Source organism: Mobula hypostoma, chromosome 4 (assembly GCF_963921235.1).
Source record: "Mobula hypostoma chromosome 4, sMobHyp1.1, whole genome shotgun sequence".
NCBI classification, from domain to species: domain Eukaryota; kingdom Metazoa; phylum Chordata; class Chondrichthyes; order Myliobatiformes; family Myliobatidae; genus Mobula; species Mobula hypostoma.
In genome coordinates, this window is record NC_086100.1 from 113,483,914 (window position 1) to 113,508,855 (window position 24,942).

At 42.8% G+C, this 24,942-nt stretch overlaps 1 protein-coding gene across 1 annotated transcript in view; it reads right to left on the reverse strand.

The window, feature by feature from the left end:
• pdgfc (platelet derived growth factor c) overlaps positions 1-24,942 on the reverse strand; it is a 319,996-nt gene that overhangs the window by 117,648 nt on the left and 177,406 nt on the right. The window contains exon 3 of the mRNA XM_063045025.1: positions 16,917-17,097. Coding sequence (XP_062901095.1) covers positions 16,917-17,097 — 181 coding nt within the window. The remainder of the gene's footprint in view (positions 1-16,916; positions 17,098-24,942) is intronic.

Here is a 24,942-nt window from a genome sequence, read left to right on the forward strand (position 1 = left end):
AGAAGTTTAATGTCCATCAGAGAAATTATTCCACTGTGGAGAAGGAATTACTGGCAATCATACTAGCATTACAACATTTGGAGGTTTATATTTGTCCAGCACGGAAACCACTAATAATTTACACTGATCACAATCCATTAGTGTTTTTGGCCACTATGAAGGATAAAAACAAACGGTTACTAAGTTGGAGCCTGGTCTTACAGGAATTTGATATTAAAATAAAACATATAAAAGGAATGGACAATGTGATTGCTGACTGTCTGTCAAGGTGTTAAAACTTAAAATTCTCTGTATTAGCCGAATAGCTGATGACTACCTGTATATTAGTGTGTATCTAATAATGTGCATTTATGCCCATAATTTTTATCCCGGTAAAAATCCTTTTAAGGGTGGGGGTGTGACGCCAAGCAAAGCTATCGGATGATTGATGCTAATGAGAGAGATAAGAAAGACAATGGAGAAACATTTAAAATGCTAATAAGAGAGAAGAGAGGGATTAACAGAAAAGAAACACAATTCAGAATATTGACAGACCGGTTGCTTTGAACCTGAACTGTTTGAAGTTTGATGGACAGGGGATACCCCAGCAGGGGGATAAAAAGAGCAGGTTTGCTAAGGCAAGCGACACACCACGAGACCACGACACCCTGGAAAGAGCAGTGTACCCCCACAAGTGGTGGGAGTTTGGAGGTCCGGTTCGCGGCAACCGACCAGAGGCTCACAGGGTGTAAAGGTACGATCGGTGGGAACCTGGGGTGTGTGTTCGCCCTTGCCTGGGTGCCGGGTTCACAGCGGAAGAACGATCGTATCCAGAATGGAGGGGTCACATTCGGTGACCACAGCGGGGATTAGAAGACATAAAAGGGTCTGCCCGAAATCAGCCGCGAAGACATCAAAGGTCTGCCTGAACCAAATTGCATCTCTCTCTCTCTCCAACGGTACGACAACAGCGATTACTGCGAACTGCACTAAATTGAACTGAACTCTGCTTCGCTTAAGACTGATCATTTTACCCCTAGACTGTGATAGAGCTTGGTTGATTCCTATTACCTTATTTCTGTGTACATGTCTGTATTATCATTGCTAACCTGTTACATTTATATCCTTGTGATTAGTGTGCTGTATTACTTATTTCTTTAATGAAACTTTATTAGTTCCTAGTAATCCAGACTCCAACGAGCATTCCATTTCTGCTGGTTTGACAACCCAGTTACGGGGTACGTAACACAATGTAAAAATATCCTTGACCTGAAACATTAACATTAACTCTGTATCTCTTCCCATAGATGCAGCTTCTTTTGCTGAGTGTTTCCAGCTGTGACAGACCAGGCTGGCAATGCTAATTCTCCGTTATCCTTGCCCCCTTGCCCGGTTAGTCACTTCTCCTCGTTCTGTCCCTGGTCTAGTTTCCCCAGTAGTTCATACACTTTGCCCTCCTGTTCTGCAGCTCTTGGGAGTTCACCATTTACACACCCCAACAGTAAAACAATTGTTAGCTTGGATAATCAAAACAATCCCTCCAGTTAACGTGCTCTACTGGTTTATAACTCATAAGAATAAGGATTCTAGACACAGGCATTCCAAACAGTTTCACTTATTTTCACTTACATTGTTATATTGGTTAGTAGACAGCAGGACGGTCCCAAAAGACCCGAGGGACAGTGGGAGCAGGTACACCACACCCCACACAGGCAACACCACCGGTGGGCTGGCATTATACTTTTATATTCATCTGAGCATGTAGACACTGATCTATGGGTTTAACTAGGCAGCTGTTGTGGAATAAAACTGTAGGATGTTAGAGTCCCTGTTTAAAATGTTTCATTTCTGCATCTGAAATAATTATTGTGATTTCCCGCCCCCGCCCCCCCCCACCCAGCCACCCCCACACCCCAGACCAACAATAGAATTTCCTGGTCCTTCTAGGCCAGGGCAAGGCAGATTTAAACCCACAGTCTAGCTTTGCTAAAGAGGTGTGGAGGTTGGTGAATAGTTATATTGGAAAGTTAAAGACAAAGTGTGTCATGCAGAAAGCCTCTGTATATTTGTACATTTTTGTACATGTTTGTTTTCAGTTGTCTAATTGTAATTACTTTTTTTCTTCATGACTTTTGGGCAGCTTTTACATTTTTTTCACCTGGCACTAAATAAAACTCCTTTGCACAAACGTGCTGTTGTGGCTTACCATCTGTATTTTTTTGAACTGGTGCTCCTCCTCGAACACGCTTACCTGCACCCGATACTGAGGTGTAACACTGACATTTTCTGTTTCGGTTTTAGATTTCCAGCATCTGCAATTTTTAAAACATTCTTCGAATGTGTAAAGTTTTGTTGATTGGTTCACTTTCTAGGACGTCATTGACAATTTTGTGACATTGAAGGCGGTTATTATGCCCACTGGTACTATGCTGGCCATCAGAACAATGCCATGATCTACTTCTTTCCTGCACCCCATTTTCTCTCACATGTCTTTTAATTCCCCACTGTTTTTAACCATTTAACTACCCACCTGAGGTAAATTATTAATTTATCTATTGAGATACAGCGGATTTTTTTGAACCCCTTCACTATTTCTGATGAAGATACTCCCAGAGTGCTCATTGGTAGGGATTCAGGCTCGGTCATGATGAAAAACCTGTGACATATTTCCTGTTCAGGATGCTGTGCAGCTTGAGGAAAGAAATGATGATAACGTTGTTCTCATACGCCTAATGGCCTTGGCCTTCTTGATGGTAGAGATCATTCATTTGGATTTGGAGTTGGTTGAGTAACTTCTATAAATTTTGTAGGTGGTACACACTGTGCATCAATGGTAGATGGAGAAACTATTTAGGCTGGTGGATGAGGTGCCAGACTGGTGGTCTGCTTTCTTGTGGAGTTGCATCCACCCTGACAACTGGAGACTTATCCGTCATGCTCCTAACTTGTGCCTGGTGCCTTGCAGATAGTGGAAAGGCTTTGGAGCACCAGCAGGCAAGTACCTTACCATAGGTTATCTAACATCCTACTGCTGAGTAAGAGATTGAAAAGTATTGGTATTCGATGGAGGTGGATGTCCTTACACACGATTCTCAGGTACACAAGCAGTTAGGAAATAGCATATTGATCTTTATTGCAAGATGATTTTAGTACAAGTTTAGAGATATGTTACTCCAATTATATAGATAGCTTGTTAGCCCTCACCCTGAATGTTGTGTACAGGTCCAGTCTCCCTCACTAAAGGAGGATTCACTTATGTTAGAAGAAGTGAAGTTAATATTCACCAGACTGATTTCTGAAATGGCAGTTTCTTCAGGTAAGAAGAGATCTTGCAGACTGGTCTATACTCAGTTAACTTTAGAAAAGTTGATAATCCTATTGAAGCATATAACTTTCTCACTGGGTTTGGCAGGGTAATGATTTTTTAATGGTTATTAAAGTTTAATAAATATGAATGCTTCTACTAATTTGTCTAGGGCTATCCAGTGGTTGGAGCATTTCTATGAGTGGGGATTGAAGAAGCCTGCCACATGATGTCATATATAACTAAAGGTCCTGCAACGTTAAGGGCCTTGCCAATGAGGTTAGAACTGATTTCATTCAGGAAGTTACCACAAGAAGATCCAACCCAAAAAAAGTGGGAAACTGGTGGTGAGCATAGATGGTTCACGGCTGTCAGGAAATTTCAGGCCCAATCAACGTACACCTTTAATTAGAGGTAAAACAAAGGGAATGGAGAGCAGGCTGGAAAGTGGTTTTGAACTTGGTATAATACTGAACAGTCCAGGGGACTTTGGTTGCCATGGCAGCACCTGAATATTGTGTACAGGTCTGGCCTCCCTCACTAAAGGGTACACCTGTGTTAGAAGAAGGGAAGTTAACATTTCTTATGTTGAACAGTACCATATTTCCTTTGTTTATAAAGTCAAGGATCACAAATACTTTTCCTAAAAATTTTTAAATTTGCCCTGTCACTTTGAACAAATTACACCCTCCTCCCCCCGATCTCTGTTCTCTTTTCAGCATTAATTTTCATCCACTGTGGTCTGCCCATTCCACCACCCTGGCCAATGTCCTTTCATCTTCACTCAATCTATCAACCCAAAGTTTGTAACATTAAGGTTTTGTAAACTGCAGCCAAGAGTTGTGAGGTTCCAGAAGAAGTCATTGTCCCAAAATGTTACTACTGTTTATTCTTCTGCAGAAGCTGCCAACTTTCTGAATATTCCTTGGATTTTCAATTTTGATTTCAAATTTTTAAGCTAAAGATATGAAATTCCTGTTATTCTCACTTTCTACACTCACTGGATTTTAGCACGTTCATCTGGGGCTTAACAGTGATGTAACATGGATGAATAGATTAAGGGTCTGTGAACTTGCCAAAGAGTCAGAGTTAAAACATTTTGAAATGTGATGATGACATCATCCCGCTGTCTGGAAAAAGGGAAAGCCATTGCCCGTGTCATCCTTAGATGCCTCCTTACAATGGGAAAAGAACTGTCCCAAGATGCAGTATGGATCCTGTGCATCTCTACGCACAATGGACATGACCTTCACCATACATTAATTTCAAGGGAAGTGGTATCAATTGCAGGGGACCTTTGCTGACCTCACAAAAGCTCTACTGACTCCATCAGTCACCTTCTCAAACATGGCTGCTCATGGAAATTTGTGTCCAGCTTAACCTTGCTGCCAGATAACAGAACTGAGCTTAATCATGAGACTGCAACAAACCCAATCCCTGTGCAAAAAGGCTGTGTTATCGCCCTGATACCCTGTTAATCTTTCTCACTGTAGTGTTGCTCTTTATCTTCAGCAGGCCTCCTGCATGAGTGGAGTAAATCCACAGAGCAATGGGAGACTTCACCACTCAAACTCTGAGATGGTTGCACTATCTGCAATTTCACTGTGCTGCCAGACATTGAGGAACATTGGAGAGACAATCGAGACTTCTGGGTGGTGTGGTTGGGAGAGAGGATCATGGTGGTAGGGCAAATGAAAAACAGGAGGGGCAGGAAGGAGACTGAAGCAAAAAGCAAGAAAATTTGCGATTCATAATATGGGAAGGGAGAAAGGTGAAGGCAGCAAACAGGGACAGGAGGAGTACCTCTATTGTAAAGAGCAGATGCGTTTACAGTAAACCAGCCTGAACACTTGTGTGCACAGTAAAACTTTGTTCAGCAAGTGTTTTACAATGTTTGATCAAAGTGCTTGCACGATGACCTCCATGTACAAGCTCATCATCCACACAGAACAGCCAGCAGTAACTTCAGCTTGCTGAAATCTGCTCCAAACTGACCACAACCCTTCAAGCAGAAACTTCTGCCACCCCTGACATTGAAGTAAAGGATGGAAAAAGGAATAAAATTATCTGAAATACTAAACAGAAAATTTAAGTAAAACATTACTGAACTTAAGATCCTCTGCACTCTTTCTAAACCTAGTTCTAATGTTCGAGGTTGTTCATTTACAGAGGTTGGTTCCTTATCTACATTCTGGAATGGAAAAGGAATCCAGCTCCTAATTGTCCACATTTTTCTCTTCTAAAGGGCCTCTAAATACACATTCTCAGTAACTGGACCCATTCAAACAAGCTTTTGATCTGTTATTTGGTTTAGTGTTTAATTATTATACTGTTTAATCTTCTGGAGTTCAAAACTACTTTCAACATTAAATTGAAGTGCTATCCTAAAAGATAATCAGAGCTTTAGCTCACCCTATACATGCCCTGCAGATTAGAGTTATGACATTGTTACATTATGGAGACCTTTTAGAGATGTTCCTATCAATACAGATTTAACAGACCTTAACTGATCTGTCAAATGGCATAATTAAAAACAGACAATGAAAAAATCAGGAAATTGATGGCCAATTAGTGATTACAAGAAGAGCCTTTGGAAATTTCTGGAAAGGTGAGATTAGCAAGTAAGTGGACAAGAAAGCTCACTCCAAAGACACCCTTACTTACTGACTTGCTGCCCATTATGCCACTGGCATTTAGGGTAGCAACGAAGGTCTTCCATTTCTGGCAGTGTTCGGGCTTCCCTCATCTTGTCAATAGCTTCCTCTTGGTGTCCACTACTGTCAGTCATGCAAATCCTGGTAAAGACTCGGAAGACCGTCACAGTCAGATGTAGAAGGATTCTTCATCGCTGCTGCCGTAACAATTTTGTTTTACCAGTCAGGGTTGTTGGCCCTGAGCTGATTACAGCGAGGATCTCCCTGCTGTCTGTGTCAAGAGCCCACCTCCAGCAACCTCTTCTCAGAGTCGCAATGTGGATTCTGTTCATTAAAAGGTATAATGTTCACTGCACCCTAAGGCAAATTTCAAAAATATCTCTCATTTTTCAGAACTCTAATGAATACAATCCCAAGCTACTGAATTCTCATCATAAAGCCAACCCCATATCCATTCTTTCTTAGGGCTGGGAGCTGAAGTTGTATGCACCACCCCAGATGTGGTATCATCAAGGCCATACACGATCAGTGCCCATTTTATTAGGCACTTTCTATACCTAATAATGTGGTCATTAAGTGTATATTTGTGGTTTTCTTCTGCTATAGCCCATCCACTTCTAGGTTCGATGTGTTGTGCATTCAGAGATGCTCTTCTGCACCTGACTGTTGTAATGCTGGATTATTTCAGTTACCGTTGCCTTCCTGTCAGGTTGAACCGGACTGACCATTTTCCTCTGATATCTCTCATCAACAAAGCATTTTTGCCCACAGAACTGCCACTTACTGGATTTTTTTTTTTGTTTTTTTTGCACCATTCTCTATAAACTCTATAGACCGCTGTGCATAAAAATCCCAGGAAATCAGCATTTCTTGAGGTACTCAAACCACCTCATCTGGCACCAGCATTCATCCCACAGTCAAAGTCACTTAGATTTCTTCCCCATTCTGACGATAGGTCTGAACAACAAATGAACCTCTTGACCATGTCTGCACGTTTTTATGCATTGAGTCTCTGCCACGTGATTGACTGATTAGATATTTGCATTAATAAGCAGGTGTACCTAATAAAGTAGCTACTGACTGCATAATTGCAGTAAGACTTCCTTACTCTTGTATTCATTTTTCAATAAAGGCAAACGTATCATACATCTTACTGATTGCCTGCTACAACACGTTGGATACAAGTACATCTAGGTTCCTCTGAATATCAACATTACCCACTGCTCACCATTTAAAATAAACTTTTTTTTTGCTAATTGCAGAGTTCCTTGTGAGTCATCAACACATTGAATTAGCTGGATTAGGAGAATTCATTTTGGTAAAACACGGTATCAAATCAACGTCGCACAAGGACAAACAAGCCAACCTAATACTTTATGAATAATTAGCAGAAGGAGTGTCACATGAACTACAAAGTTTTTTTTATTTTGAGAAGCAACACAAGTTAAAAATATACACTCTATCTGAGATTAAATTTGGAAACTAAACAGTTTACACATCACTGAAGAAACTGAAGCTGCAAAGCCCAATTTCACGGCCCTTTGCTTTTATATTCCAATCATTTTGTAATAAAGACTTACATACCATTTGCTTTCCTAATTACCTGCAGTAGCTGCATATTAACTTACTGTGATTTGTAGAAAACGGCATTCAGGTCTCTAAATAACTTCAACTGCCAGTCCTTCACTATTTCTAAAATATTTAATGTTTTTCTTATAAAAGCTAACTCATATCATCTAAGTTGTCAGTCGTTGGGCAGAATTGACTTGAAATGCTGCACACATTCATTATTATAAAATTATATAACTAACTGTTACACTGGGTTTTTCTTCTTCCCTAATTTGAAGATAGTTGTGCTTTACAAGTGTCAGCATCTTTCTTATTCCTTTCACTGAAGAGTATTATTCCCTTCTGAGCCTCAAGCCAGAATTCCTGTATTTGTTTAATTTCTTCTGCCTTCCTACACTGTTGTTAAAACTGTGGAGTTAATTAAAATCCTCCTAGTCTGTGTGGGCATGTGGCCAAGTGGTTAAGGCATTGGACTAGTGACCTGAGGTCGTGAGTTCGAGCCCCAGCTGAGGCAACGTGTTCTGTCCTTGAGCAAGGCACTTAATCACACATTGCTCTGCAACGACACTGGTACCAAGTTGTATGCGTCCTAATGCCCTTTCCTTGGTGTTGTGGAGAGGGGAGACTTGCAACATGGGCAACTGCTGGTCTTCCATACAACCTTGCCCAGGCCCAGGCCTGAGTGAAGACTTTCCAGGCGCAGATCCATGGTCTTACAAGACTAACCATTGCCTTTACTTAGTCTAAGAAAGCATGTTTGGCATACTTCAGCTTTTACATCACTTGAAAAATAATTGCCAGTGATAATTGCTTAAGCATTCTGAGGAAGCGAAAGGACATCTGTCAATATTAATGACTTTGCTGGTTGGTTCTTTTTACTAAACATATACTATATGAACCATTCAGGTGCACTGTTTTTGTTCCCTTAGAAATTGCAGTTGGGTAGATCTTGATATGATACTTTTGCATTTGCACATCTCCAGGCCTGAAGAGCCACACCTCAAGGCTCAATGACAGCTTCTTCCCCACTGTCATCAGAATTACGTTTGTACATCAATACTACCCCGGATGATAACACTTTTTCCCTCAATTTGCACTAATGTTGTTATGATAATTCTGTTCTGTTATTATGGATAATTTACATTGATGTAGTTTATACTAACTTATGTTTATCATCTTTGTAATGTACCGTGTTGCTGCTGAACAAAGCTAATTTTCAAAGCATTTATACCAATGACAACAATAAATTTGAACAGAACACATTCACTATTGTGAAATGATGTTCTCCACGTGACCAAATGGTTTCCCTCTGATGCTTTGATTTCCTCAAGACATATTGATGGGTAGATTAATTAAAGTGCCCCAAGTGCATGTGGGCGATTGGAGAGTTGGGGGAGCAGGGAGTGGGCAATGTGGATGCAGATGGAAAAATGGAATCACTTTAACTGCTTGATGGTTAGTGCAGATGCAGACATCTGAAGGACTTGCTACCATGAATAGACATGGCTCCGTGATACTGTAACATTATAACAGGTCTGAAGATCTGTTAAAACTAGCTAAGGCCAGAATAGCCAGGCAAGCTCATCACTGCTGATGATGTAATAAATTTCTTAATGCATTATTATGATGGCTAGACTTTATTAGCAGTTTGAGGAGATTTGGTATGTCACCAAAGACTTGCAAATTTCTACAAATGTACCGCGGAGAGAGTTCTGACTGTTCCAACACTGCCTGGTACCGAGGCTTCAATATGCAGGAGCAAAAAAGGCTTCAGAGGACTGTTGACTCAGCCAGCTCCATCGTGAGTGCAAGCCTCCCTTCCACTGAGGGCATCTTCAGAAGGCGCTGCTTCAAGAAGGTGGCATCCATCGTTCAGGAGCCTCACCATCTGGTACAGGCCCACTTCAGATGGAGTACAGAAGCCTATGCTCATTGTTTAATGACCAGCTTCTTCCCCTCTGCCATCAGATTTCTGAATGGCCCATGAACACTACCTCACTATTCCTCTTTTGCATTATTTCTGTTTGTAACATGCCCATTTTTATGTCTTGCACTATACGGCTGACACAACGCAACAGGTTTCACAGCACACGTCAGTGGTAATGAACCTGACACTGATTCTAATTGGTATAAAACAGAAGTGCGGAATTTGAAGGTATTTCACACTCCAAATTTAATAGAACTCTCCCACCTTAATGGCAGGGCAGTGAGATCTCATGTATAAATGAAGAATAGTATGATTACAGATCAGCAAAATAAGAGATTAACAACCAATATTTCCATGCATCAGTTTCTGGAAGGAAGATATTTATCACCAGAAAACATGCTAATGGGTTATGTAGTTTTGAACATTAGTTGATTGATAGTCTGATGTTTACTGCAACAAATAATAATATTGAATAGGCTAAAAAGTTTCTGTAGCAATCACTGACTTTTTAATTCAAATATAATTCTTACACTTAAATTGCATATCTCTTCTAATCGCCTCCTTTTGTTTTCCCTGTCTGATTATATTTTGTTTGCATTTATTATTAGAAATCCCTTCAGTGCTCTATTAGTATATTTAGTATATTATTTGGGCTCAATGTGCATCCCCTGTAATGTTCCTGTTTCCATCAATGGTGCTGAGGTTGAGATTGAAAACTGCAGTGGAAATCAGTAATAGCCTATCTAACCATGTTGATGACACAGCCAAGAAAGCTCACCAAAGCCTCCATTTCCTCAGGATTTGCCATTCCCCCTTTGACCCTCACCATTTTTTTATTGATACACCATAGAAAGAATCCTATCTGGATGCATCACAACTGCTCTGCCCCGGGCTGCAAGAAACTGCATAATCGTGGATACTGCTTAGCACATCGCAGAAAGTAGTCTCTCTATACTTCTCACTGCTTTGGAAAATTGGCCAGCAAAATCAAAGGCCCCATCCTCTTTGGTCATTCTCTCCTCTCTCCCTTCCCATCGGACATAGGATACAAAAACCAGAAAGCATGCACCACCAAGCTCAAGGATTGCCTCTATCTCAATGTTATATGACTAGTGAATGGTCCACTAATACAATCAGATAACATACATCAAAGTTGCTGGTGAACGCAGCAGGCCAGGCAGCATCTATAGGAAGAGGCGCAGTCGACGTTTCAGGCCGAGACCCTTCGTCAGGACTAACTGAAGGAAGAGTGAGTAAGGGATTTGAAAGCTGGAGGGGGAGGGGGAGATGCAAAATGATAGGAGAAGACAGGAGGGGGAGGGATGGAGCTGAGAGCTGGACAGGTGATAGGCAGAAGGGGATACGAGAGGATCATGGGACAGGAGGTCCGAGAAGAAAGACGGGGGGGGGTGACCCAGAGGATGGGCAAGAGGTATATTCAGAGGGACGCAGGGAGAAAAAGGAGAGTGAGAGAAAGAATGTGTGCATTAAAAAGATCTTACATCTACGGACTGCAGAGCCTGCCGGCCCCGACGCTAGCAGGCATGAACTTTCGGTTGCGGCCCCTGCCGTTGGTCTCGGCGGCTCCAACACCTCAGGACATATTCAAAACCCGGACTCCAGCAACGACCATGGAGACATTCAAAGCGATCGCGCAACCACCAACTGCGACTCCAGCCTTGAACTCCAGGCCGGGTCTTTATGTGCTGCTGTTGTGACTCCCGTCTCCCCTTCCCCCACCACCACTCCGCAGCCCTGTCTTCCTCAGATCCCACCGTCAGCTCCTGGGCCCTCAGAGGCTCCATCTTCCTCTCACCCCAACCCTCCCCCCTCCACTGACACCCCCAGCCTCCCCCCTCCCCCCTCTGATCCCAGCTCTCATCCATGCCAGGTCTTTACCATCCCCTCCGACCTTCAACTGTCGGAGGCAGAACGCTCTGTTCTCAGTAAGGGCCTCACGTTTGTCCCCCTTCGCCCACACCTCAGCGAGTTCCGTGTTCGCCATGATGCGGAACTTTTCTTCCGCCGTCTCCGTCTCCGAGCCTACTTCTTCGGCAAGGACTCTTCCACCCCCACCGATGACCCCTTCTCCCGTCTTCATCCCTCCTCTTCTTCATGGACACCCCGCTCTGGTCTTCTGCCTGCTCTGGATCTCTTTATTGCCAACTGCCGACGGGACATCAACCGTCTCGACTTCACCGCACCTTGTCCCCATTCCAACCTCACTCCTTCGGAACGCTCTGCTCTCCACTCCCTCCGCACTAATCCTAACATTATTATTAAACCCGCTGATAAGGGGGGTGCTGTTGTAGTCTGGCGTACTGACCTCTACCTTGCCGAGGCACAGCGACAACTCGCGGATACCTCCTCTTATTTACCCCTCGATCGTGACCCCACTAAGGAGCACCAGGCCATTGTCTCCCACACTATCAACGACTTTATCCGCTCAGGGGATCTCCCATCCACTGCTACCAACCTTATAGTTCCCACACCCCGCACTTCCCGTTTCTACCTCCTACCCAAGATCCACAAACCCGCCTGTCCTGGCCGACCTATTGTCTCAGCTTGCTCCTGCCCCACCGAACTCGTTTCTGCATACCTCGACACTGTTTTATCACCCCTTGTTCAATCCCTTCCGACCTATGTTCGTGACACTTCTCACGCTCTTAAACTTTTCGATGATTTTAAGTTCCCTGGCCCCCACCGCTTTATTTTCACCTTGGATGTCCAGTCCCTATATACTTCCATCCCCCATCAGGAAGGTCTCAAAGCTCTACGCTTCTTTTTGGATTCCAGACCTAATCAGTTCCCCTCTACCACCACTCTGCTCCGTCTAGCAGAATTAGTCCTTACTCTTAATAATTTCTCCTTTTGCTCCTCCCATTTCCTCCAAACTAAAGGTGTAGCTATGGGCACCCGTATGGGTCCTAGCTATGCCTGCCTTTTTGTTGGGTTTGTGGAACAATCTATGTTCCGTGCCTATTCTGGTATCTGTCCCCCACTTTTCCTTCGCTACATCGACGACTGCATTGGCGCTGCTTCCTGCACGCATGCAGAACTCGTTAACTTTATTAACTTTGCCTCCAACTTTCACCCTGCCCTCAAGTTTACCTGGTCCATTTCTGACACCTCCCTCCCCTTTCTAGATCTTTCTGTCTCTGTCTCTGGAGACAGCTTATCCACTGATGTCTACTATAAGCCTACTGACTCTCACAACTATCTGGACTATTCCTCTTCTCACCCTGTCTCTTGCAAAAACACCATCCCCTTCTCGCAATTCCTCCGTCTCCGCCGCATCTGCTCTCAGGATGAGGCTTTTCATTCTAGGACGAGGGAGATGTCTTCATTTTTTAAAGAAAGGGGCTTCCCTTCCTCCACTATCAACTCTGCTCTTTAACGCATCTCCCCCATTTCACGTACATCTGCTCTCACTCCATCCTCCCACCACCCCACTAGGAATAGGGTTCCCCTGGTCCTCACCTACCACCCCACCAGCCTCCGGGTCCAACATATTATTCTCCGTAACTTCCGCCACCTCCAACGGGATCCCACCACTAAGCATATCTTTCCCTCCCCGCCTCTCTCTGCATTCCGCAGAGATCGCTCCCTACACAACTCCCTTGTCCATTCGTCCCTCCCATCCCTCCCCACTGATCTCCCTCCTGGCACTTATCCGTGTAAGCGGAACAAGTGCTACACATGCCCTTACACTTCCTCCCTTACCACCATTCAGGGCCCCAAACAGTCCTTCCAGGTGAGGCATCACTTCACCTGTGAGTCGACTGGGGTGATATACTGCGTCCGGTGCTCCCGATGTGGCCTTTTATATATTGGTGAGACCCGACGCAGACTGGGAGACCGCTTTGCTGAACATCTACGCTCTGTCCGCCAGAGAAAGCAGGATCTCCCAGTGGCCACACATTTTAATTCCACATCCCATTCCCATTCTGACATGTCTATCCACGGCCTCCTCTACTGTAAAGATGAAGCCACACTCAGGTTGGAGGAACAACACCTTATATTCCGTCTGGGTAGCCTCCAACCTGATGGCATGAACATTGACTTCTCTAACTTCCGCTAGGCCCCACCTCCCCCTCGTACCCCATCTGTTACTCTTTTTAATGCACACATTCTTTCTCTCACTCTCCTTTTTCTCCCTCTGTCCCTCTGAATATACCTCTTGCCCATCCTCTGGGTCACCCCCCCCCCCGTCTTTCTTCCCGGACCTCCTGTCCCATGATCCTCTCGTATCCCCTTCTGCCTATCACCTGTCCAGCTCTCGGCTCCATCCCTCCCCCTCCTGTCTTCTCCTATCATTTTGCATCTCCCCCTCCCCCTCCAGCTTTCAAATCCCTTACTCACTCTTCCTTCAGTTAGTCCTGACGAAGGGTCTCAGCCTGAAACGTCGACTGCGCCTCTTCCTATAGATGCTGCCTGGCCTGCTGCGTTCACCAGCAACTTTGATGTATGTTGCTTGAATTTCCAGCATCTGCAGAATTCCTGTTGTTTGCGTTTAAATACAATCAGATACTCTCCTGACCTCACAATCTATTTCGCGTGGCCTTGCGATTTACTTTCTGCAGGCACTGCACTTTCTCTGTAACTGTGACACTGTAACAACTGTTATGCATACTTTGAGGCATGCAACTTAATGCCACCCATGAAAGCTATCCCACTTCCAGGTGAGCAGCCAGTGTCTGTAACAGCAGCAAACATGAGAAGGATTCTGTAGAGAGTCACCACCCCCCCCCACCCCCCACGGCAGCCGGACCAGACAACATCCCAGGCTGTGTGCAGACCAGCTCACTGACATCTTCAACACTTCACTCATCCAGGCTGCTGTCCCCACATGCTTCAAATCAGCCTCCATCATCCCTGTCCACACCTTCAGAACTAACTGGCTACAGCCTGCTGGCACTGATGCCAATCATGATGAAATGCTTTGAATCGCTGGTAACGGGTCACATCAAAAACTTCATTCCTGCCACACTGGACACCCATCGTTATGCTCACAGACAGAACCGTTATACAACAGATACCATAGCATCTGTCAAGCACCTGGCCCTGTCATATCTAGAAAACAAAGACAGTTATGTCAGAATGCTGTTCTTGGATTTCAGTTCAGCATTCAGCATTATTGTCCCACAGACTTTGGTAAACAAACTCCTACTCCTCGGCCTAAATGCACCACTGTGCAACTGGGTGTTGGACTTCCTGATGAACAGGCCTCAGAGAGTCAGAAAGCTCACACATGACCGCATGGCCAAACACCTAAGCAATTGCATCGTCAAGATTGCCGATGACACGACAGTGGCGGGGATCATCACCAACAATGATGAGACGGCCTACAGAGAGGAGGTAGAAGAGCCCGAGGCCTGGTGCCAGACAAATAACTTCTTCCTTAATGCCAACAGGACAAAGGAAATAGTTATCGACTTCAGGAGAACTCACACCACTTTACATCGGTGGCACAGCAGCGGAAACTGCAAGCATTTTCAAACTCCTGGGAGTGCACGTCACACACAACCCCTCACGGTCCCATTACACATCCCACACAGTCCAGAATGCCTCTTCTTTTTGAGGAGGCCAAAGACAGCTAAACTTTGCACATTCATACTTAAGCAATTTTACAGATGTGCAGTAGAGAGCATCCTAACAAGCTGCATCACTGTTTGGTAGGAAAACTGCACTGCAGAGGACAGGGAAGGCTGTACGACACCTTGTCAAAACTGCCCAATACATCACTGGAACCAGTCTATCTGCAAGCAAGGACATATATATATAGAAAGATGCTGGGAAAGGGCCGGTAACATCATGAAGGATCCCAAACACCGTGCTCATGGACTGTTTGTCCCACTCCCGTCAGGATGGAGGTGATGTGGCATCCACATCAGGACCATCAGATTACCTTCCCCAAGCAGTGAAGATGATCAACACCTCCACCCACTAACTCCACCATTACCTTCTTATTTCCTGTCAGTCACTTTATGTACAAACCAGCACTACTTTATGGACATACAATTAATCTATGTATATAAGCTATCTCATGTGTTTATATTCATAGTGTGCTCTTTTATTATTATTGTGTTCTTTACTTTTCTGTGTTTTTTTCAGGCTGCATTGGATCCAGAGTAACAAATATTTTGTTCTCTTTACACTTGTGTCCCAGAAATGACACTAAACAATTTTGAATCTTGAATCTTATTCTGTGTTCTGTTATTGTCTTCCCTTGTACTACCTCAATGCACTGTTGTAATGAATTTATTTGTATGAACAGGATGCAAGACAAGCTTTTCACTCTGCCTTGGTACATGTGGCAATAATAAACCAATTTTGTATCTCTGGTGGCCTAATGTGTCAGAGATTCCATTAAAGACATAACTTGTTGCATCAAAAGTGATCTAATTCTATGCGTCCAGTCCTTGGAACATTTTGTGAAAGGGAGATAACGACATGTATGAAATTCCTAGGCATTAGAGTGCTCAATTCTTTCTATCCCCCATAATGTTTTGCTTTTCTCGCATTCTTCTCATCTCTTGATGCTTCCACAAGGGCTGATCTCTTTATTTTTTCCCTTTCTAAATCTGCTTCTGTGCCTGTCATTCAAAACATTTGTTCTCAATTCATTTACTAAGTATTTTCAAAACTTCAATCAGCCCTTCACCCTCATGAGATTTTTGGAGTGACCAATTGGCTTAAACACATCCCCACCTCCACACCTAAGTTCTAATTCCCATCGAAACCATCGCACTGCCTTATCTTGTCTGCTCTGTTTTTTGATCTCCCAAGGGCATAGACTGGAACAAAGGCTGGAAATTATACTGTGGGAAAGTAATTCAGACATTTACTGGTAGATAAGGCTGGAGTCTGTGTAAGTCATGACTATGCCATTTTCTCACTTACCAAAACTGTTTGTTACCCTAGGAATGCAAAACTGTTTAATTTCTTCCTACAAAGTATTTCTCACTTCCCTTCTCGACCTTCTTATTTAGTATATGGGAGAAGATCATAAATTACTTTGTCATTACAACAGACCATCTTGTCAGTTGCTCAGATGCTGTCCTCCTTTTCTCCCAAGCCAAGCACATTTCAACCCCAACAGCAGACACACAGCTCTCTGGTCTATCTACTCCCTTCCTTCCTGCCCTTTTCAAAGTCTGTCGTAAAGTTCCTTTACAATTCCATTCTCAATGATGAGCAAGTGACTACCCAACCTTTTTCCTAGCTTCTAGGCCAACAGATATAGTGAGGTTCTTCCTCTTCAGTTACATCCTTCAAATATGGAGAGGCTAAGGGTAATTTTCAATGGGTAATTTTCAATGAGTGAGGTGATGATAGATTTCTCCTGCAACGAATTAATGATTCAAATTCTTGAGTATGCCTTGGTGATTATGAGATATATGGAAAGTTCATTCAATTATTTCCTTAAGTTGCACTATTAAGTCCACATGATTATTCTCTAAAAAAGAATTAAGTTACTTACAGATTCTAAAAGTGTATAGTAAATGCAGAAGCCTGGTTTTGATGCCAGATACTCATCGGATTGAAATCGTATCCTGACTTGGTTTGCCTTTGATGTTTGTATTCCTGGAACTTCATTGGCACCACACCACCGTCCAATAATGGTGCCGTCACTTAAATCTTCAATTTCCACAAAATCAAACCTAAAGAACAGAAATAGCTTTTAATAATAGTCATTTAAATGGAAATAAATTACACTTTCAAAATTCAAGATTCAAGATTGTTTAATGTAATTTCCTGTGCATAGGTGTAAAGGAGAATGAAATAATTGTTAGTTCGGATCTGATGCAGCAAAATAAAAACAGAATATAAAGAACACAATAATAATAATAAAAAGCACAATAAATATAAGTACATAAGTTATCTTATATACATAGGTTGGTCATATGTCCATAAAGTGACGCTCGGCAGAGGAGTGTCTGTACATAAAGGACATAAAGTCTATACAGGAAATAATAAAGAATTCAGCAAAGTAAACAACAGCTGATTGTCAACCACAAGTCCACAAGATGATGTACAAATGTGTGACACACACAAAATGCTGGAAGAGCTCAACAAGTCAGGCAGCATCTATGGAAAGGAATGAAGAGTCGGCATATCGGGCCAAGACACTTCATTAGGAATGGAAAGAAAGGGAGAAGAAGCCAGAATAAGAAGGTGGGGGGAGGGGGGAGGGAAGTTTTACAAACTAGAAGGTGATAGGTGAAACCAGGTGAGGTGAAAGGTAGGAGAGTGGGGGAGCCATTTTGTTCTCTCAGTTCCTCTCCCTCAGCCGCATCTGTTCCAGGATGAGGCTTTCCTTTCCAGAACATCACTGATGTCCTCCTTCAAAACAGCATTATACAAAAAAATCTCAGCTCCAGAAAGTATAAAACATTCATCTCAGTTCCTAACTTTCACAATTTTGTAATACAGATTTGTTCATTATCAATGTTGTGTATACTTTGGCTGAGTAGAGAAGAAAAAAAAAGTCTAGTAAGGCTGCAGATCATATAGGTGTAAGGAAAACAATTGACTATTTGGCCAAACTTATCTTGCTGAACTAAAATGGAGCTGTTCCTCATTCGTAATTCTGAGTCTTGTGAGATTCATTCTTTAAAAATCCATAACACCATAAGATATAGGAGCAGAATCAGGTCCTTTGGCCCATCAAGTCTGCTCTGCCATTTCATCATGGCTGATCCATTTTCCCTCTCAGCCCCAATTTCCTGCCTTCTCCCTGTAACACTTCATGCCCTAATCAAAGATCTATCAACCTCTGCCTTAAATACACCCAATGAATTGGTCCCCACAGCCCTTTATGGCAACAAATTCCACAGATTTACCACTCTCTGGCTAAAGAAAAAAGGACATCCCTCTATTCTGAGGCTGCGCTCTCTGGTCTTAGACTCCCCCAGCATAGGAAACATCCACATCTAATCTACTGAGGCCTTTCAACATTCAATAGGTTTCAATACTGAATGAAAATTATCAATATAACTCCTCAATTTGATAAAGTATGTACGGGGTGAGGTGGAGATGTTGAAGCTAAACTTACTCAAGCAGACATTGCGATGGATCACCCATTGACACTGTTACAAATGTTTCAACCTTCTGTTTAGCACATACGTTGGGCTTTGCTGTTGGTGCTGCTAGAATGATCTCGAGGTCTCTCCTTCAAACTATCTGACTGGTTGTCCCCACCATACACGAATGAACATGCCAGCAAAAATATCTGATCTGCTGGCTGTAGTATTGCTTTGCTCTGTCAATTTTGTATTGCTTTTTCAAGTCTGACTTTTTCATGGCAACTCTTTATTAAATACACACAGCGGTTATTCTGGTGTGCCTTTCTGCAACCTGGTTACAACAGTGTCAGTAACCCTTTCTCTATGTTACAGATAATGTAGAATACCATTCCATTTGTTATTGATCCAGAGAAATGAAAGACCATGTCACAATGAAATGCAATATCAGTATTAATTTTAATTGTGTCATTTTGCATCCCTCCAGAAATTTGATTGGGGAATGACCTCAGAGAGAATCTGGGACTTTGTCTCAAAAAAGACTGTGCATGATTACTGCTATCAATACTTCCAGGGACAGACGCACCTGCTACAGATTATTTGGTGGGAATGAGATTACATTGATTTATCCCACCACCTACTGTAAACTTTGTTGTCCTTCAGTGATGGTGGTACCATGTGATGGATGTCGAAGTCCTTTTGTGTTCCTGCTATTCTCAAACAGATTCCTCATCTGTCAAGGGACTATAGGTTGATAATTGTGAGGAAGTTTCTTTCCAGGTGTTCACCATGATGCCAGGAGACTGTATGGGGTTTGAAGTTAATGCTGATAATTCTCTGGACCACTCCATCCCAAATGCACACCACTGTGCTGCTACATATTTATCCTCTCAGTAGGACAGGATCTACTTGTACATTGTGAAGGAGGATTTCAGCAAGTCAACAATAAGCTATGACTCTGGGAATATGGCAATGTCTGACTATTGCTCGACTAGTCCGTGGAACAGCTCTTTTGTTTTGGACACCAATCTTTTGCTGCATGTGAAAAGGACTTTGAATGTCAATTGGACTGGAGGTGACATGCCTTGATTTGGGGTCAGGTGGTCCTTCTGGTTTTACTGTGCTGTGCTTAACAATAGCAGCATGATACAAAAAAGTGTCTTGTTGGTCAGTTCAAAGGGCAGTTTAGGATGAACCATATTGTTGAGTTCCTGGAATCACATACAGGCTAGGCCACTAAGCTTGGCAGTGTCCTTCCCTGAAGGATATTTGTGAACCAGATACTTTGAAAATGTAGTAAGGTGATTGTTGCTATCAATGGAACTATTATCCTCCTATTATAGATTAATTAACTAACCAAATTGAAATCCCCAAATGACAGGGCGGGATTTAAACTTCTCCTCTACAAGTCAATGATATTTGTTGGTTCTGCCTCTAGGTTACTAAACAATATACTATGGTTCCCATGAACAGACTGATAAGACAGATAACTCTAGAAAAGTACTTGGATTTGGGGCAAGTTCAAGTTCTGCTTCTGGACTCCACTTCCCTTCAAGTTCTGGCTCAGCATCTCATTGTGGAGCAGCACCAAAGATTTGCATTTGATGTTATTCCTATGAAGCGTCTGGGAATTTTTTTTGCTTTGTTAAAGGAACCATATAATCCTTCTGCTATGAATAGATAATTAACTTTAAAAGTGGGGCGATTCAGATTGGATACTGAATCTCAGAAGTGCTTTGCTTGACTTGCTTTATTAAAAATAAGTGTCCTTTTTCACATTTCATCATTTAGTCATACTAAGAACTTACACAAAAATTGATTATTTAAGAACAAAATGAAACTTAATCAGTTCATTTTGGACAACTCAGGAATTTCAACTGGAGATGTCTCACACTGATTTAGCCTTGCATGTCTGGTGTGCCTTCTGTGTCGGTGTGCACAGGATGATGCCATTTCATATGCATTCTCATGTTCTTATGCCTTTTGTGGCAATTCAGAGGAACCTAGACCAACTTACCTGGGCACACCACAACAAGTAAGATTTCATGATGCGTTGCTAGATTGTGACATTTGTAATGCTGGTTCAGTATTGACCCCTTACTTTTCAGACCTCACTTCTGGACGACGTGGCACCAGAATCCCCAGGCTCTGAACTGCTCTGTCTGCTAACCCCCTGATGGTACTGGACACCCCAGCCTCTGAGGTTCCGGGCACCTGTGCTCTGGGCCCCAGCTATTGGTCACCAAAGGTCTCTGGTTTCAGTTGCCAAAGGCACTGGTTGCAAATAAACTGAGTTTGTCGCTCATTTCTTCAGCCCATTGATCAGGATACTGCAGTACCTTGAGTTTTGGCTCATTAAGATAATGGGTGTTGGGATTGAAAAACAAGGGGTACAACATATAAATCTGCATGTCTTCAACAAATTTTACTTTCCGCATATGAGATTGGTGTACCTGATAATACATTCATATATACATAGTTGATATGTCAACATAGCCCTTTATGAATATTCTGTTTATAATACCTAGTTTTTATTAAGGAGTTATGGTGAGGTCAAATGTCCAAAGCATAATACCAAAATGAACTTTGTCTCCACCTACCTACTGTCTACAAATTTACATTTTCACACAGTTGGCCCCAAAAGCTGCAAAAGAGAGGGCATTTGTCATGTTGGTCTGCAGTGCAGGATGAGAATGAAACTGCAGCCAGGATCCAAAATACCTGCATCGTTCAGTTTGTTTGGAGAAGCTAGAACGTACATTCAGGTCACTATATCCTTGGAGGTTATTATTGGTATCAGTGTTTTATTTGCATGCTCAGGTGTTGATTTATTGATTCTTTGCAAGTAACAAGGACAGTGTAATTCTCAACACTCAGTGATAACTTTTCTCTTAGGTATCCTGAGATGAAAGAAAGCCAAATGCTACCAAGGCTACAAAGACAATTCAGTGAATAATTGGCTGCTGTTATGGGTAGATCTCTGGATTTCTGAAATGAATTTCACTCACTGATGATCATAAAATTCAGAGTGCAATATATCACATGATATCTCCTGATATCTATCTATCTATCTATCTCCTGGAGCAACGCTCTGTCTCTGCAGTACAGTTTCTGAGCATTTACCTTTATATTAATTGTTCTAATTGTGAGTTCATAATGGGCAAAATGTTCCTGTTGCTGGAACAGAGGCGTGCATGCCCTTAAAAAAACATCCAATATTCCACTCATAAATTTAAATTAAAGGCAAATTGAAGTTTTCCTTATGGATTTGATACTTAATTCTCATTTGAAACATGATCGGCTGCACACATGGGTAGCTGAGGCAGGGATGCTTCGGGTCACCTCAGATCATTACAGTCTTATTCCTCCTTCCCCCACTTTCTCCGCAATTTGAAACCAAAAGGCTTTCTCATTTTCCATGTTCTTGAAACATCTTTGATGTGATACATTAACTATTTTTTCTACAATTTGCTGCCTGTCCTATTGAGTTTCCCCAGCATTTTTTATGTTCACTTCAAATTTTCACTATCTGCATTTTTCTGCTTTTACAATTCTGCTGTTGTAAGGCACTGACTGATCCTTTATGCACCTCTCTTATAGAGTCATAGAAAAATACAGCATAGAAACAGGCCCTTCAGCCCATCTAGTCCATGCTGAACCATTTAAACTGCCTACTCCCATCAACCTGCACCCGGACCAGAGCCCTCCATACCCCTGCCAGCCATGTACCTTTCCAAACTGTTCTTAAACAATGAAACCGAGCTTGCATGCACCACTTGGTTCCACGTTCTCACAATTCTCTGAATGAAGAAGTTTCCCCTCATGTTCCCCTTAAACTTTTCACCCTTCACCCTTAACCCATGACCTCTAGTTGTAGTCCCATCCAACCTCAGTGGAAAATCCTGCTTGCACTTACCCCATTTATACCCTCATAATTTTCTCTGTCAAATCTCCCCTCAGTTTTCTATGTTCTAAGGAATAAAATCCTAACCTATTCAATCTTTCCTTATAACTCACATCCTCCAGTCATCAGCAACATCCTTGTAAATTTTCTCCGTACTCTTTCAACCTTATTTACATCTTTCCTGCAGGTAGACAACCAAATCTGCACATAATTCTCCAAATTAGGCCTCATTAACATCTTACACAACTTCAATATAACTTCCCATAAGCAGTGAATTAAATTCTCTGCCTAACTACTATCAATGAAATACTAGAAAAGTTAGCACACTCGACCACTGCCTTACCATCATCAAGTAAGCTTACTGCTCCATCCCTCACTCATTCTTTGGTAAATCTGACCACCTGGCTGTGCTTCCCCTGCCTGCATACAGCCAAAGTCTGATGGGCATGACACCAGTGAAGGGGACCACGAAGAGATGAATGGAAGAGGTGGAAGAGGTGGATGAGTGAACCTGGGATTGCTTTGAGTCAATGGATTCGTCAGTGAACCTAAGTAAATATGCCGCAGTCATCACCTACTTCATAAGGATATACGTGGACAAGTATGTATCCACAAAATCATTCTAAGTCTTCCCCAACCAATACCCTAAGTGAGTCAGGACATTTCTAATCTACTGAGGGCTAGATCAGTGCCATTTAGGACAGGCAAACAGAGCGATAGAAAAAAAAATTAGGTACAACCTGCACAGGGCTACTGTGAGTACAAAGAGGCAATTTCAAACTACACTGGAATCACAGATAGGCGCTTGACAGCTGTGGCAGGGCTCGTACGATATAACTTCCTGCAAGGTGAGATCAGGTAACATAAGATTACCACCCAGATGAGCTGAATGCTTTTTATGCACGCTTTGATAGGGAGAGCTATAACATACTAACAAGAATCGGATGACTCTGTAATTTCAGACAATGAGACTAAAGTCCGTATGTCCTCCAAAGGTCGAATCCACAAAAGGCGTCTTGTCCAGACTGCATACCTGAACGAGTGCTAATGACCTGTGCCGATCAACTGACTGGTCTATTTACGGACAAATTCAATCTTTCACTTCAGTGGCCTGAGGTTCCAAGCTGCTTCAAAAAGGAATCTATTGTACCAGTGCCCAAGACAAGCTGGTGACCCGCTTCAATAACTACCGTCCATTATCGCTTACATCAGCCATAATTAAGTACTTTCAGAGGTTGGATATGGTGCAAATCAACTTCTGCCTCTGAGATGACCTAGATTCACTCCAGTCTGTCTACTGGCCCAACAGCAGAAATGATCTCTCCAACTCCTCGTTCTGCTCTGGACCATCTGGACAACAGGAGATTGTACACAAGACTGCTGCTCATTGACTATAGCTTGACATTCAACAAAATTATCCCATCCAAACTCATCATCAAGCTTCATAACTTGGTCCTCTGTACCTTGCTCTGCAAATAGATATTCAATTTCCCCATCAGGTAACTTCAATCAGAGAGCATTGGTAAAGGCTGCTTTATACTTATGCATCAACTCGACGCCATAGGTGCGGCGTCGCCGCGAACCCGACGCAGTGCCTACACAGATCTCTATGCCATAGCCTGATTCGCACCTCTCCAAAATGTAACTTTGCGTCGCAGCAACGCAGACCGCAACAACTGTGATTGGTCTGCCTGGTAGCATCGCATTTCCTCCTACGCTGCAATAGCTTCCCATTGGCCGACTTAAGGGACTCCGGCTGCAATGCTTTCCATAAAGCTTTACAGACCTCCAAAATTATGGAGGACACATCTCGCTTTTACGAAAAAAGACACTTGCTTTAAACTTGTTTACCCCGAGAAAGACTACCATGACCATGAAGCCTTGTGCAGGCAGGTGTATGCGCATGCATAACGTGCCTGAATTGCAGAGCGATGCAGACACACCAGCGCACAAGTATACATGCTCGTAACACACGTAGGCAACTTGCGTAGGTTACGGTGTCAAGTTGACGCACAAGTATAAATCAGCCTTAATTCCTTCTCGCTGACTATTAAAACAGGTGAACCTCTAAGCTAATTATTTAACCCCCTGCTCTCCTTTCTATACATTCACGATCGTGTGGCTAAGCTCCTATGCCATCTTCAAATTTGCTGACAACACTCCTGTTGTTGGACGAATCACAGGTGGTGATGAGTCAGCAGTCCCGAGCGAGATAGGAAACCTGTTTGAGTGGTGCTGCAAAATCAATCACTTGTTTAATGTCAGCAAAACTAAAGAGTGATTGTTAATGTCAGGAAGGGGAAAGACGGTGAACATGCTCCAGTCTACATTGGGAGATCAGCAGTGGAGATCACCAACAGCTTTAAATTCCTGAGTGTTAACATACTGGGTTGCATGTCCTGGGCCCAGCATATAAATGCAATCATAAGGACAGTGCACCAGTGTCTTTACTTTCTTAGGAGGTTAAAGTGATTCATTTTGTCATCAAACACTCCACAAATTTCTACAGCTGTACTGTTAGAAGTTTACTGACTAGTTGTTTCATAGTTCAGTACGGTAACTTGAATGCACAGGAACGA